The following is a 17697-nucleotide window of genomic DNA, read 5'->3' on the forward strand; positions in this document are numbered from 1 at the left end:
GGTGTGGAAAGAGCAGGGGCTATACAGAACTAAACTTAAAAGTTATTTTATTATTTTTATGATAAATCCACTTTAAATGATCTTTTGTGCATAATTGTGGGTCGTCAATGGATGGCACTTTTTCCTCATAAAGGGCCTGATTTTTTAAAGCTCTCCAACACTTTCATCAATAAAGCTTGGTGATCCAAAAAACCTGGAATGGATCTGGTTCGGGATTCAAAACATTTGCTAACAAATAGCAAATGACTTCCAGGTTTGCTGTACCACCCAGGTCCACTGATTAAAGTGTATTCTCTCCAGCCTTGGGGAGCTTTAATAAATCAGGCCCAAAGTGTGTAACAACTCATTTTGTCAACTAATATTGTCTACGGCAACAAGCGTTTGTTTTACACTATCCAAGAGATACACAGAACCACCTAGTGTTGTCCTCAATATAAACTGAAGAATATACAATATGTTTACTATAAAAATGTGATTAAATAGAGATGCTAATCATCTGCAAATATATTAAATATTAGAAGCAAGTATTTTAGAGAAGGTATAATCAATGGAGAAGGTAAACACATTTTAGAAAAATTGTTACTGTAAAATACCAAATGTAAAGAAATAATTATGTACAGTATACTTGCCCTGCACTTCCTAAAGACAAGCTTTCCGTTCTCTAAGCTTTATTTATTTACAGCTCCAATCACCTTAGAGGGTATCTGCATTATTTAATTACAATGATTACCTAGAAGCCAATGAATTTCTGGCCTGCATTTGTAATGTACTACTTTCCATGGGAAGTCAAAGTACTTCTTTTACTGGAAGGAATAGAGGAACTTTATTATGATGTCAGTTAGAGTTGAAATTAGGCCTTAGAAATACAGAATGGCACACAACAGTTTGTTTTTCTTACCTGATCAGTAGAAAAAAGTAAATGAATACTTATATCACTGGAATATTCTTGCAGGTTTTTTCATGAATATTTTAAAGATATCTGAATGGCAATAGGAATGCTGTTAACCACTGTGTATCTGTTTATCTGGCTGTAACCATACTAAAGCACCTTTTACCGGCTTCCCTTATCATATCGGCTACCTTTTCTTCTCTGCCTTCTCTCATACCTTCTCTCCCCTGCGTATTATGCATTTTAGGAAAAAAAGTTGGGAAGGTATGTTTTTGTTCATAAAAGTGTATTTCAAGACAAAATAAAAGAATGCAGTACGTCTCTGCACTACATATCCCTGTAGCAAGCCATTGAGCCATATAAAGACCCTTCTGGTATGAAAATACCTTAAATCAAATAGTTTTTAAGTATATGTCAAAGCAACTATTAAAAGCAACAAACATCTTTAGTACATCTCTGGAATAAAAACACCTTCCTTGTCATTGAAATCTCTTTTTCATTCGAAGAAAACACAGAAAACTATCAGCTCACAAGTTTTCTAGCAAAATCAAGTTTTTTTTTTTCTTATACTCATCGAACACATATAGATAAAACACTTTCAACGTATATAAAGCAGACCAAATATAAGAAATGTACTGTTATAGACACAAAATATACTCCTAGAACGTATCAATAGGGCTAATAATCATGTAGTCGAAAATCTGAAGAAGGAGGGGATCTTGGTGTAAACACAGAGTAAATACAGGGTGGCTCTGAATTTGAACCAGATGGACAGGATTGGTTTCCATTTCAAACAGACATAATAAACACTTTTGAAGGTATTTTAAATGTACACTAAAGTTTTTGTCTCATTATAACTACGACAATACCCCATACTTGCTAGATTCCATGTCCATTATCACAGGAGTGTCAGGATTGTGTATAGCATTAAAGCAGACCTTTGATGTTATGGGATGGTCTGCTTCCATAACAGCACCCTGCTGCCACTAAAACCAAATATAGTCGTAAATAAGGTTAAAAAAGAATAAAGTTACCCGGCTCCCTCCCAGGAAGGTGTTAGTGACATCAGCATGATCAAGGTCCCAAATTATTCGGGTACCACTCCTGACAACCACATCCAATGAGAACGTGACCAATGTTTACTGTAGCAGCTCATGTGATTTCTGACACTGGTTGAAGCATTGAGGGGCTTTCATTTCCATTCTCCTTAACATGCTAAATAAATTAATAAATTACACTTTTTGTTTTTATCACATTCCTTATTTCACACCCCGTGACATCATCACTAGTCCTTCATTGTCTCTTTGTAAACTCACTCTTGGCTGCTGAATCAAGTGGCTTGGAATCAGGTGCAGTTAGAAAACACAGTTTTCTGATATTGTACATTTAGGAGTTGTGTATGTTTGTGACTGTCAGTTTTATTTTAAATAGCTTTTTTTTTTTCCTTGCTGACCTCTAAGAGGGAGTGGTCAAGGTTTCACAGGTGATTTAAATTCCTGGCAGACTCACCTTGAGCTAGCTCAAGCTTATGGATAAATGTATGGAGATTCCCATGTTACAAACAAACATTGACTTGTGCAGTGCTAATTGTACTGAAAAACAAAGCAATTTGGCAAACAATGCTGGTAAATGCAGCAAGAGCCTGTTACCAATGCTAGAAGTCTAGCAAACAAATAAAAGAGAGTTGAAAGCTTTAATGAGTGAAGAGAATTATGACTTAGTTGGTATTGCTGAATCCTGGCTTTGATCTTCGCATGACTGGGCTGTCAATTTTCCTTGTTATACTCTCTTTCGTAAAGACGGAGTCATATGAAAGGGTGGTGGTGTCTGTATGTGATCTGCAAGTGAATGTCAAAGAAGAAATTGTGGATGGAACAAGTGATCAGGTTGAGGCATTATGGATGGAGTTGAATGTGGGGTTGAATAACACACAATTAATGACTGGAGTCTGCTTTAGGCCCACCAGTGCTAGGAAAGAAATAGAAAATCAACTACTAGCACAGATAGAAAAAGCAGCCAAAAGTGGAAGTGTTTTAATCATGGGAGATTTCAACTACCCTGACATTGACTGGAGTAATGGCACTACAGGAACAGCAAAATGGAGGAAATTTGTGAATTTAATACAAGATAATTATATGGTACAGTTTATAGAAGACCCAACTAGTAATGATACTCTGTTGGACCTAGATATTTCTAACAACGCAGAGCTTATAACAAATGTGCATTTAAAAGAGAATCTGGGTAGCAGTGACCATAATAGGATTTCAATTAATGTAAGCTTTAAACAGGAAGCAAAAACAGGGAAGATAAAAACATTTTATTTAAGAGAGTAAACTTTCCATTGTTAAGGGTGGCTCTCTGTGACTTGGACTGGGAGACAATATTGTCCTCAAAGAACACAGAACAGAAATGGGAATGTTTCAAGGACACAGGAAACACGGGATTAAGCACACAGAACTAGGGGCTCGGCACAATGGAGACATGTTGCACGAACACTTAGTGCAATGTGTGAGCTAGCTAAAAAGCCAGGGCTGGACAGGAGGCTATTCTCTGATTGGCTAGTGGATTGGACGGAATTGATAAAGCTTGGAAACAGAGACACACTTAGTGTCAGAACTGCCCACTTGCGCAGGAGAGAGGTGTCTGTGCTTTAGAGGGGAAGTGGCAAGTGTGACAAAAAGGAAATAAATGTGCAAATGTGACGCAGGGTGGATTTTACTCGCAAAAAGCAGTAATCCTGAGTCACACTCGGGGTCTCTTTTAACTTTAAAAAAAAACACCTTGCTCTGTCAGCGTCTCCTGGCATCCTGCTTGTCCTCACAGGTCCTGTGGACACATCCTTCCTTTTCCATCTTCAGCCGCGAACTAAAGAGACGTTCTCCGGGGTTTCCATACGTGCATGCGTCGGTTCGGGTGAGATGAGCAGCAGGAAATTCAAATAATTTTGTATTGGATTCAATACAATATAGCTGTATTCATTCCAATACATAAATCTTCATATATTATATATATAAATTATATTGTATACTTACAGTTATGTTACACTTCAGTATTTTATTTTTTTTAACAGATTTTTGTTTTTTTTAAAGTTTATTAATAAATTTATTAAATATTGGACATATTTCTGTGAATTCTGCCTAAGAATTATAGCCTACCATGTAAAAAAAATTTCCATGCAAAAAAAAAGGTAACACTTTTTGCATGTAAATACGGACAGAATTAGAACACTATGGGGGTTAAACAACTGCAGGATTTCAGTTGTTTAATTAATGAAGGGGTGGACCAGGGACTGTAAACGTGGAAGAATATAAAAAACAAACAGAAAATAATAGTATATTAACAATAATCCATCAAAAACAAATGATTCAAAGCTCAATAAGAAACAATCCATTGTTTCATAAAGATCTTTGTTCATGGCACATTCTTCTGTTTGCAAATACTGCTGTACAACACATACATCTCAAGAATATACCATTCCCCAATTGCTGCAAACTAAAAAAGCTATTAAAAAAAAATTAAATTAATTGACGTTGACATTTAAAATCCGTCAGCCTCCACCCCCAAGGAGTGCCAGATTTTTGAAGGTTATACAAAGTAAATAATAAAGGAAAGTATAGTACTCACCTCCACTCACAGGCCAGCCTTCCTCTCGCAGCATCTGGCACAATTCCAGAGAGGAGGCAGCAGGGACGTCTCAACATGTATTTAGCAACAGTATTTTATTGTAGTAAGCAAGACCCAACAGCTGTTTCTGCAGAACAGTGCCATGAAAACAAAGTGCCCAAACAGTGTACTACAATCCTTGTATTGAAAATGCACTCCGAAATTTAGGCCGAAAAATTTAAGGAACCGGATTATCGATGGACGGATTTTCGATTGTCAACCTGTACTGTAATTCTGTTAAAAAGATAACAAGATTAAACAAAACTATATAAGGACTCACAATCTAAATGATTGTGTGCAGACACATAGAGCCTGATTTATAATAGCTCTCCAAGGCTGGGGAGGATACACTTTCATCAACCAGGGGATCCGGAAAACCTAGAATGGATTTGTTAGCAAATGTTTTTTATCTTGGACCAGATCCATTCCAGGTTTTTTATATCACCCAGGTTCACTGATAACGGTATCCTCTCCAGCCTTGGAGAGCTTTAATAAATCAGACCCATAAAGTGCACATGATTCTAAATTTATTGACTATCTGTGGATTCCCATAATTTTTATAGTGAAATGAACAATTGTGTTGTACAAAACTTGGCAAACAATAACAAGGGGACAGGGGATGCCTTAAGCAGAAGAAATAAATATAATTTATATTGTTTATATTCTAACACTTATTTCATTAAACATTTATGAATGCACTTCTGTCATTTTGTGCTTTTACTAAAAATACATTTACTTCATAGGTGGTTTATTTAAAATATAAATGATACAATATTTATTTTACCATTTTATAAAAAAGAACAAATTATGACATAACGTTTTGATTGCTGTAGCAAACCAGGATATGTCTGACACCAGGGCTTCTGACTTTGAGTACTGTGTGAATGCTTGTATTTAGACAGTCCTTCTATTATTTCTTTTTTGTACTCTAGGTATCGTTTATCAAGCAGACGAAATACCAGACAGTGTCAAGCAGATGGAACGTGGTCCAAGTCTCTTCCTCAATGTGACGGTAAAAATAACTGCCTAAAGTACTGATATTACCCTATAGTATGCACAATTCTGTTGTGTGGTTCATACTAGTTCCTTTTAATATCAATCAAATACTTCATGGAACCACTTTACTTTAAATCAGTGGTCTCCAACCTTTTCAGTTCTGCGGACCACTAAAATCACCAGCTCCTGACCGCGCATGCGCAGGGAGCCAGGTGTCACTCAAAGGGGGAGAAACCTCCCCCAGAGTGACACCATGACATCATGACGACATAATCCCACCCACTCTCCCATCACAGATCTGAGCCTGCAATTAGGGAGTGGGCAGGTTGTGTGCAGTATTTTTATCCTGTTTTTGTAGGAATGTACATGGCCACTTAATTTAAAGCAGCGGCCACCAATTGGTGGTTCGCAAGAAAATTTTAAAAGCCCACGGCTCTGGTCAGGCCGTCCCCAAAGCAGAGTTCCTTCTCCTGACCCCACTTGAGGGTGCACCGACCAGAGCGGCAGACCCCCAAATTTTCTTTTGGGTGACCGCTGTTCACCAGATGGTGACCGCTGCTTTAACTTAAGTGGTCATGTACTTTCCTACAAAAACAGGATAAAAATACTGGCAGATCTCTTACATAGGAGCACCAAGTCAACCTCATTATTTGTGTAATTACAATAGTAAAGCATGTGTCACACTTACCTCTTCCTCACTAAAGCGCAGATGCCTTTCTCCTGCGCATGCAGGCAGTTCTGACTCTGGGCATGCCTCTGTTTCCAAGCTTTACCAATTCCGTCAAATCTGCTGCCAATCAGAAAATAGCCTCCTAACCATCCCTGGCTATTTAGCTAGCTTAGACACAGCACAGCAGTGTTAATGTAATGTGTCTCCACTGGTACTAGGCCCTAGTTCTGTTGTGCTAGTTCCTGTACACCTGTTGGCTAATTCAGTGCTTCCAGTACTATCCAGCTCCTGGCTTAACCCCTTGTTGTCCAGTCTGTTGGTTCCCAGACAACTTCCCTGTGTTGTTCCAGTGTTCCAGTCTGTCTGTGTATATTCCTGTGTCACCTGTGCCTCCTCTTGCTTCCAGTGTCTCCGGTGTTCCCTGTGACTGCGGTGGCCCCTGTGTCACTGGTGTCTTTTGGATCCCTGGTATTTGACCCCTGGGTTGTGACCTGACCTCTCTTGCTTTGACCCTGGCCTTCCTTGACTATTCTTCAGCTCTGTGATTTGGTACTGTGTTTTATTCTGCCCACCTTGGTGTGCCTAAGGACCACAACCTGGCAGTAACCAGCAGCCCAACATCCTCACCACCAGTGGTCTGGAGAAGACCTGGTTACTGCTTAGACTCTGCGCCTTGGCCCTTCTCAGGGATCACACCACTCTCATGCAAGCTGTAGTGCCCCCTAGTGGCCCTGTATCCCCAAGCGTCACAGCATTAATACATTTTGTAGACAGCAGCACTAAAATCTGTACTGGGAAAAGGGGACTGCCTGGATTAACCCAATTCCTAGTACACATCAGACCTGCAGTAGTTGTTGTGCGTGCCTGACCAATCTAATTAATTTTCCAATAAGTAAAAATTAAAATGTTTTTTGCAGTAATAGCAGTAATTGATTTCCACCAGGATATGTTGATTTCATGTTGATGTATGATTTCTGTTGTCTACCTACCTCTTTGAGTTTTAAGAACTCCTGTTGGTTAACTTACATTTTTAAAGATGACAGCTGCAGTGAAATACAAACTAACACACAAAAAACTGTTACAGAAATACCTTAGAAATCTTAAAAAAGCTCATAAAAAAGACAAATCTCATAAACGTAATAAAAATGATTTTATAGAGCAGATCCATACAGTTCAAAGTGGACCTATCACCACAATTTTTAAGTTTTATGAAAGGATAGATAACCCCTTTTGTTTAAAGTAAAAATGTGTTTTTTTTTAATCCAAAAAACATTTCCTAAAAATAAAAAGGGGGGAACCCTTTCTGTCCTTAACATTGTGGCAGTAGAGATTGAATGGGTGCACAGAGCCTCCTGGTATTCCTATGTCACTTATCTCAGAGATTGGGCATGACGCAGACATGAAATCAGGTGATGTAGCCACTGCAAATGGGGGGAGAAAAGGAGTGCTGATCTCAATGGGCATGCGTGAGATCAGCAATTTATTTTTCTGCATGTAGGAAAAAACCCCTTCTGTGCATGCCAAAAGAGACTCTGTTTTAAAAAAAATACTAATAATTTTTTGGTTTACCTAAAGAGTTGTCTACCCTTTTGTGTAAAGTAATAATTTTGGTGATATGTCCGCTTTAAGTTAGTTTTGACAGGCACTGCTTAGGTGAGTTCCCTAGGAATGTAACACAAGTGCCAGGCTTTAATGTTTAAATTATGAGTGAACATTTTTTTCTAAATGTTTAGTACATGCATATTACTAACATATTATATTCCTTCTAGCTGTAATCTGTCCCGCACCTGATAAACCAGATAATGCACAATATTACCCTAAAAAGGATGAGTACACATATTTGGATTCTGTAACATTTTCCTGCCAGCAACCTTTTCAAATTGTGGGTGAAGCTTCTATATCTTGTACAGCAACAGGAGAGTGGAGTTCTAGTTCTCCCATATGCAAAGGTTAGAAATTGTTATGTTATTGTGATCCTATATCAAGGTATTTATGATTAAATCTAGAACAAAGACGTTTTCTAAGTGTGTTTCAATGGCAGTAATTGATTTCCACCAGGATATGTTTGAGGGAATGTCAGATGATTATTAGAACATTCACAGGACAGATTTCTGTTGTCTACCTACCTCTTTGAGTTTCAAGAACTCCTGTTGGTTAACTTACATTTATAAAGATGACTGCTCCAGTGAAATACAAACTAACACACAAAAAACTGTTACAGAAATACCTTAGAAATCTTAAAAAAGCTCATAAAAAAGTCAAATCCCATAAACGTAATAAAAATAGGTACATAAACATTATCACTACCATTTTTACTTAATTGCTAAATGTATATTTGTAAACTATGTTTTGGTTACAAATTCTATGGATACTATTAGAAAAATTCTGTAAAATTGGTCAGAGCTTGGTGGTTTCTGTGGTAGAAAGGGTGTGTAAGAACATAGCTCATTTGTATATCAGGATACCATTGTGTCTTAAAGTGTCAACATCCAGGTATAGCAGTATATGTTCTTTGCCCTTTATGTCCTATACGCAATGGATGGCTAGCTGTGAGACTTCTTTATTCCAAAGAATTAAAACAGGGAACAGTCCAGCTACTATTTATAATGCGTGGCATTCTGAAGCTCTGCAATTGAGCTTTGTTGATCCCGAAGAACTTGCATCTGTATGACACTTCCAGATGTTATTCAGGAAATTTTTACTGGTTGATGTTAACTGGCACAACTGGATGCAAATTTTGTTTTTCATTTTAGGACAGCAACTGATCTGAAGTTCTGTAGCTTACATGTATAGGTTTTCATTCAACAAGCAAACCACCATGACTTAACGCTGAGGAAATGATCACTGACATCTATATAATTAAGTGTCAAATGTACTCCACACTCTCCCTCCCACCAGCATTAAAAAAGCACCCTCTCATTGCTGCTTTTACGGAGACATGTAGATCTTTAACAGCGATCTGGTTCCTACTACCTGACCACTGTGACCTGATCATCATAGGCTGCCTGAGCTTCCTATCTAAAGACAGTGTTGCTTAGACCGCTATGTTGCTGCAATATAACTGGTTTTTGAGTTTAGAAATTTGAGTTTAGATATCTTATGTGCAGGATACTTCTAGTCAGGGACAGAGCTTTAAGCCAAAAGGGACAATCATATTGTGACAGTTAACCAAGTAAAATCACGGAAGTTAGTTTCAGTTACACAATGGGTTTTTCCCATTGTTTTTTAAACAATTGGCCTTTGTTTCAGACTACGACTGTTAAGCAAGTTAAATCATATAAATTTCAGCAGTTATACACAAGCAATTTTTTAACATTATTGGATAAAAATGTGCCTGTTTTTTCAAACTTTGTTCTAGTTAACATGTTTGTAAACTGTGCTTGTTTTAAATTGTCAACATTGGGTAAAAAAAAGACTGGTGACTGAAATAGGCATCATAAGTGGTTAGACACTCTAGTGGTTTCCTGTCTCAAACTATACCTCTGGGCGGAATTCAGACTTCACAAAACTTCGGGTAACAGGAAGGAGGTCCCCAGCATCACTACTAAGCATACTATTAGTGGTAGCAGACACCTATACATGTAAACTCTCGGTCACAGCAGAGAGATAAAGACAGTAAATATGATACAATACCCAGGAGCCAGTGTACTTGTGTTTCCCCACACAACACTCATCCCTTCTCTTTGAGAGCAAGTGAATTGATTGCCAATTCTGCTTGTTTTTTTTTCCTGTCAGACAGTGATCTCTGTCTGGATGTCTCTCAGGAAATCCAGACAAGTAGAGTATGTGAATCACAGGAAAAAAAGTTGATGAGGCCCATGGTGCGGTCATATCCAGCCCTCTCCTCATTCCCTCTCTGCTTGTTCTCTTGCGGGGGGATGGGGCGCTCACATCTCCTATGTTCCTCGCCAACTGCTGCTCCCTGCCCAACTTATATTGTGGAATAATCCCAGCAGCAGTATAAGATCTGTGTCTGTGTTCATGCTGCTGCCAATATCCACATGTTTAAATCCTCATAACTCTTACACTGATTATCATAGAAATTTGATATTTTCAGGGTACATAGAGGACCCTGAGAGCTGCCACTAAACCATATTTAGGCTGTTTACATGTAACAAGTTACCAGATACGAGGTCACAAGCATAAAATCCTAACAACAATCAGGGATGTTTTCACATTAGGTGGGGCTATTTCAGGACCAGGGTCCCCAAATTGAGTTTGCATGTTGGGGAACCCCTGGGAGCCACTCTCATGGCAATGAACACAATGAACATTAGGGTACTGCCAATTGCCTGTGCGCTGTGGTGCCCCTTGACATAATAAACTTCAAGGCTGCATTTAGGTTGGCTGACAGTCCCCTTATTAGGGTTTACATTTTTTTTCTGCACAATATAGCAGCATAAGTCCTCTTCGCCCTATATATTTTCACATTACAACAATGATTCATTTGTTTTATTAAGGTTCTTCATCTCAAAATTTTCGTGTAACCATATTCATGGAAAATCAGTAGAAAAGACTTGCCAGCCAGGTGAATGAGTTTGTATAATAAATGTGCATCATATAGCCTTGAGGAATTTACAAATGTTTGCCTGACCTGCAATTTGATGGAGATTTTTTTCATGCATCAGACATGCTACCATTATGCTGATTTGTGTAAGCTTTAAGACAGAGGTCGGCAAACTTTTATGGCCTAGGCCATTTCAGGGGTGGACGGGAGCACATTAGGTCAGACTCTGAGTCCGGACCCAATGGCTTGTATTCATTGCAGAGGAGAGGGATTTCCCTTCAGGGAGCTTTCCCTATTTACCGCCCTGGCGGAAGTATCAACACCGGCTGCGGTAAATAGGGGAGCAACAGCAAGGAGGCTGCACCGGTGCTCCAACGGCTCTGAAGCTCCGGCGGCTCCGGTAGTTTCTAACACCCCCAGGTTGATCCGGCCGGCAACCTGCGGATCGGCAAGGGGATGTTATGCCAGAACGAACCTCCGGCTAGGCCATATCTGGCCTAAAGATCAGAGTTTGACGACCCCTGCTTTAAGAGGTTTAGTGTTTGGCTGTTCAGTATAGTTCACTGTACGCTAAACAAAAACTTTCACCTTGCCCATTCATTCTTCAATGGATAACATTAACAGTTCTGCTACATTTCTAGTTAGAAGAGACCCTGACTTTGCATGCCTTCCTTATGTCTTCTCACCGTGCTGCTCTTTTGTACAGTCTGCAACCTTATCTTTCTAATCCTATTATCACTTGCCCAGTTTCCATTTTAGTCCCTTAACACAGTACTTTCTGTATTTTTTTTAAGCATCTGCATTTTATATTAATCAAGCACTAACCAAAAAGAACTAAAAAAAGTCTATTACTATTTTAGATTTTATCTTTAAAACATTAAAAAATGTCTTTGTATTGTGAGATATTTGGGCCACACCTCCACATCTTTTTAGATTTCAATAAAACATTATTGTATTTCTGCCATCACATGCATGACATTAACCTGCCAGATGCATAACTATGCCAGTAATGAGTTTTGCCTAGCGCACTGGAACTAATGCATCAGAATTATGGGTACATGTCCAGAGAGATGGCTTTATGCATGCAACTGATGATATACAAAAATGTCTTTCTGGACTGAAAAAATATGTGGGGGTTTCTTGTTTTTAGACATTAAGGTTTAGGAGTAGGACATGTTTCTTGGGTCCTGACACCCACAGCTGTTCGGGTACAAGCCAGCTTTTTGAGCTGTTCATAACTTGCTGCATTTGTATATTGCTTCTCTTTTGTAAAAAATACAAGCATAATATTGAATGGATTGAATAAAACACTAAAAATGTTTGATACTATAAAACACTGTTCTCTCTCTACACTCCAGAGGGCTGCACTTTGCACCATGGCTTTTCTGTACTACGTACGGTACATCACACAGTTATTATAAGTAGACAGCTGGGAACAGACACAAATCCATAGAATTTAACTAATAGAAATAAATAAAACATACATATATTAGAAAACCTGCATATTCTATCCAGAAACCTTTCTTCACAGTTCATCCAGAGAAAGGGTTAAAAAACCTTACAAAGTGTAGTCCAAATTGCACCAATAGGAAAAAAAAATGGATTGGGTATTTCTGTCTCTGGTGTCACAACTTTTAAAATACAGCTGTATGCATTTCCAAATGCAGAGCAAGACCAGGTATTAAACTGTAAAATTGTAGAACATTCCACTGAGCCTGCCAAAAACACTTACTGAGGGAGTTTATTACACATTTTCACTTTTCTTTTTTGTGAAGTGTCCCTTCAGAAAAACAAATTGCAAGCAGGCAGGTTGTTTTATTGCCAAAGGGACAGGGGTTGTCCTTTCTGCTGTGAAATACCTTTCCTGCCTGATCGAAAAGAAGAATTCAAACAGGCAGATAAGCATGTTTTATGCTTTTTTACATTGCTATACTTTACATGCCTGTCTCTTCTGCAATAAAAAAGCCTTCCTAATTGCAACTTTACCTTGAAGAAATAGTTCCGCAAACAACAAATATCTTTGTTACTCCAAAATTTTTGTCCCTTTCCCATACTTATTTAACTATGCAATTTTTGTAGGCGATTGTGGGACTCCTCCAGTTATACCAAACACAAACCCAGTTTCAGAAACATCTGGAAAATCAGGAGACACCATTGTTTACTCATGTGATCGTGATTTTTACCCGAGAAAAGCATTACTGTTTGCCTTGGGCAACGATTATCTGACTTGTGACGCAGCCTTTGTTTAGGTCAGGGAAAGGAGGAAAACATATTAAAGTGCACCTATCCTGTAAATATATATAATATATTAGGTATATGTTTTCACACTGAATGTTCAAATCAAACAAGTAGAGGATTTTTTTACTTGATTTTATTGGTAGACATTCTTACATTTTTCAGTACATCAGCCTTGGTGTGTAAGCTGCAAAAAGATTTATTTTAAACGTTACAGTTATATTGAATTACAGATTTAATTTTTTTATTTTTTTATTTTTTTTCAGAGCCGATCATGACCAATTTAAATCAAGCATCTTGTTATAACATTTTTATTGCCAGGAACATGTGGTTTAAATTGTTGACATCGGCAGCATTTTAATTGTTTGATAAGCAGTTGTGCAAATATTATGTAACATAAAAACATGTAACATCCACAATTTTATTCTACAATGTTTCCACTTTTAGGAAATACATAACGTTTGTAAATGTTAAAAAAAAATCAAAGGGTAATAATAAAACCAAAAAAATATATAGAAAATGGTTATAATTGCACGAAAAAAAAGAGTTCTGTTGTGATGAATGTAGGAGTTAAACATGTTTAATGAGTACTATCCTTATTTTATCTATTTGTCCTGTGTTTAGGAGGTTGTCATTTCCCTGAACGACTCGTTTATGCGGAGCTTACAGAAAGTTCTCTTAGTCAAAATAGCTTTCTTCCTGGTACAGTATATTCATATCGTTGTAGGCCTGGCTATGTGCGGGTTCCTGGCACTAGAGCTTCAATAACATGTTTATCAGACTATACATGGTCTACTCCTGAAACTTTTTGTCAGCGTAAGTATATTGTTTTTTTTTTTCTTTTACTTTTTGTCATTGTAGGATAATAATATAGAAAGATAAGAGTATTCTTGTGATTCTCGGTAATATGATTGAACAGCTATGCAATATTTACTGAATTTGATATTTGCAAAGGTGTCCAAATTAATATATTTAACCCACAGTCAGATCATGTGGAAATCCTGGAGAAGTGGAAAATGGAAACATGCAAGCTACAGACTTTTTATTTGGATCCACAGTGACTTATACTAATACTTATATAAGTCCTAAAACTGGGTTGTCATTATTATTAGAATTTTCAAAACGTTCCCAATGAAAAGGGCTTCATGCAATAGTTGCTTTACTTTATGCAAGCATTCTCTTGTGATCAGTTTCATACTCTTATGTATATACCCAAATATAAACCGAAGTACTTAAAAAATGAATACTTAGCAATATAAACCTGGGGGAAATGTGGCAGTCACTCCTAACATTCAAAACCATAAAGAACATGAATGTCAGTAGGATTATTGTAAACAAATACATCAATAATGTCTGTTATTTTTTAAACATTTATTTAAAGGAGTACAAAAAAAAATTCAATCACATGGGCTCAGTCTGTTCAAGTTTTATTTTTAATCCCCTTTTTCCCCTTTTCAGGTTAACATTACTTGTACCTTTTGGGTTGGATATGATGGGTCACCAAATTTTACTTTGTATAAAAGGATTATCTTGTATTTTTTTCTATAAGGATTTTTTTTTAAAAAAAGGAGGTACCCTTCCCCCGTCTCGCTGCAGCAGTAAAGACAAAATGGGAGCACAGAGACTCTTGGGATACCTACTTCATGTAATCCAGGAGGCTTTTGTCTGCTTCTGTGCATGTTCGATCTCAGGCATGTGGGGAAGGAGCTTTTGACCCCACAATTTTCAGGCTATGTCGCCTGATCTAGCGCCTGTGCATAAGAAGAAAGAAGATGGAAGAAAATGGTGGCACTTGACGTAAAGGAGGATTCCAGCACAGTCAGGGACCAAATCAAGGCCAGGTGTGGAAAGATCGGGGGCTCTACAGAAGTAAACTTGAAAGTTGTTTATCTATTTTTATGATAGTTCCACTTTAACCTCCTAGCCGTTAAGCCCAACCTTCGTACAGGCAAGAAAAAATGGCTAGGATGGTTAACCCCGAGTTTTTTCCCATCCTTACTTACCTGGTCCCGCTGTGCTCATCCAGCGTCGTGTTCGTGTTCCAGCGTCTGTTCGGACATATTTCTGTAAGTTACAGGTCTACAATTTAAAAAAAAAATTTCATGAAAAACAGTGGATCACTTTTGGTGCAGAAATCTAGACCTCAGTGTAACGCTCAGGTGGTTAAATAATCTTTTGTGCATAAATTTCGTCCATTAATGGATGGCACTTTTTACATAAAGTATGTAACCACTCTAAATTTCTCAGACACCAAGTGTTTGTTTTACACTATCCAAAAGGACACAGAACCACCAAGTGTTATGTCCTCACAAAAAACTGAAGAATATGCAGTATGTTTATTACAAAATTGGGACTGAATAGAGAGTGCTAACTATCTAAAAATATAAAAAAATATTAGAAGCAAGTAATTATGTACAGTATACTTGCACTGTCTTTACTAAAAGCAAGCTTTCTGTTCTCTAAACTTTATTTAATCACAGCTATAATCACCTTAGAGGGTATCCGCAATATTTCATTACAATGATTACCTAGAAGCAAGGACTTTCTTGCCTACTTTTGTAATGCACTACTTTTCATGGGAAGTACTTTTTTCCTGGATGGAAAAGAGGAACTTTATTATGATGTCAGTTAGAGTTGAAATTAGGCCTTAGAAATACAGAATGGCACACAACAGTTTGTTTTTCTTGTTCAGTAGAAGTAAAAAAGTAAATGAATACCTTTATCACTGGAATATTTTTGCAGGTTTTCTCATGAATATTCAAAAGATATCTGAATGGCAATAAGAAAGCTGTTAACCACTGTGTATCTGTTTATCTGGCTGTAACCATACTAAAGCACCTTTTACCGGCTTCCCTTAACATATTGGCTACCTTTTCTTCTCTACCTTCTCTCGTACCTTCTCTCCCCTGTGTATTGTGCATTTTACAAAAAATAATTAGCAAGGCATATTTTTGTTTATAAAAATGTATTTCAAGTAAAAATAAAAAAAAATGCAGTACATCTCTGCGCTACATCTTCCTGTAGCCAGCCATTGAGCCATATAAAGACCCTTCTGGTATGAAAATACCTTAAACCAATTCGTTTTTAAAGTATATGTCAAAGCAACCACTAAAAGCAGCAAACATCTTTAGTAGTACATCTCTGGAATAAATACACATTTTCTTTGTCTTTGAAAGCTCTTCTTTGTGTGAAGAGGACACAGAAAATTATCAGCTTAAAAGTTTTCTAGCAAAATCAAGTTTTGTTTTTTTTTACACTCATCGAACAGATATAGAAAAAACACTTTCAACGTATAAATAGCAGACCAAATATAAGAAATGTACTGTTACAGATACAAAATATACTTTCAGAACTTATCAATAAGGCTAATAAATCTGTAGTCCAAAATCTGAAGTAGGAGGGGATCTTGGTGTAAACACAGACTATACACAGGGTGGCCCTGAATTTGAACCAGATGGACAGGATCGATTTCCATGTCAAACAGACATAATAAACACTTTTGAAGGTATTTTAAATGTACACTATAGTTTTTGTGTCATTATGACTATGACAATACCCCATAATTGCTAGATTCCATGTCTGTTATCACATATGTGTATCGGGATTGTACATAGCATTAAAGCTGACCTTTCAATGCTATGGGAAGGTCAGCTTCCTTAACAGCACCCTGCTGCCACTTAAACTAAATATTGTGTTAAATAAAGTTATAAGACAGTTAGGTACTCGGCTCCCTCCCAGGAAGGTGTTAGTGACAGCAGCACAATGATCAAAGTCCTAAATTATTCGGGTACCACTCCTGACAACTACAGCCAATGAGAACGTGACCAATGTTTACTGTAGCAACTCATGAGATTTCTGACCCTGGTTGAAGCATTGAGGGGCCTGGTGTGTTTTTTTTTTTAATCTATAGTTTAATCTATTTGTATTTTGTATTCCTTGGTTTCCCATTTCCATTCTCCTTAACGTGCTAATTAAATTAATAAATTCCACTTTTTGTTTTTATCACATTTCAGACATCATCCCTCATTCTCTCTTTGTAAAATGCAAACACAAACAGAAGGTGGGGAAGCCAACAGGTTGTACAGAGCTTTCTAAAACAGAAAACTGTGTGACACTCAGAAATTATGCTAATTCATTATTCATATTAAACAACTGCTTGATTTCAGTTGTTTAATAAATAAAGGGGTGGACCAGGGACTGTAAACTTGTAGAAGAATACATAAATCAAACAGAAAATTACAGTATATTAACAATTATTCATCAAAAACAAATGATTAAAAGTTCAATAAGAAACAATCCATTGTTCCATAAAGATCTTTGGCCATGGAACATTCTTCTGATTGCATATACTGCTGTACAACACATCCGTTTAAGAATATACCATTCCCCAATTGCTCCAAACTAAAAAAGTTACAAAAAAGTTAAAATCCTAATACTGTAAATCTGTTAAAAAGATAACAAGATTAAAAAAACTATATAAGGACTCACAATCTGGGTGATTGTGTGCAGACATATAGGCCCTAATTCATCAAGCAGAATCGGACGCTCACTCGGGCATTCGTATTCGCGATCCAAAATCGCACGCCGTCACGCAATTCAGCAACTGAAAAAACCCGCGGCCGGAGCCGCGTATCTCCGGCAGGTTTACACTGGAGAGCTTGCATTAAAAGTCACTGTTCCCCTAAAAAATCATTCTTTCTAATGGCACACATATTACCCTTAGCCCTAAAAAAAAAT

The 17697-nt window shown here is 37.4% G+C and overlaps 1 protein-coding gene across 3 annotated transcripts in view; it reads left to right on the forward strand.

The window, feature by feature from the left end:
* The window catches only part of LOC140340223 (complement decay-accelerating factor-like), a 51693-nt gene that overhangs the window by 23727 nt on the left and 10269 nt on the right, over positions 1-17697 (forward strand). For all 3 annotated transcript variants that reach the window (XM_072425288.1, XM_072425295.1, XM_072425282.1), the window contains exons 6-8: positions 5485-5564; positions 7988-8167; positions 13585-13776. In XM_072425288.1, coding sequence (XP_072281389.1) covers positions 5485-5564; positions 7988-8167; positions 13585-13776 — 452 coding nt within the window. The remainder of the gene's footprint in view (positions 1-5484; positions 5565-7987; positions 8168-13584; positions 13777-17697) is intronic.

The sequence above is a fragment of the Pyxicephalus adspersus genome, chromosome 1 (assembly GCF_032062135.1).
Source record: "Pyxicephalus adspersus chromosome 1, UCB_Pads_2.0, whole genome shotgun sequence".
Lineage (NCBI taxonomy): Eukaryota > Metazoa > Chordata > Amphibia > Anura > Pyxicephalidae > Pyxicephalus > Pyxicephalus adspersus.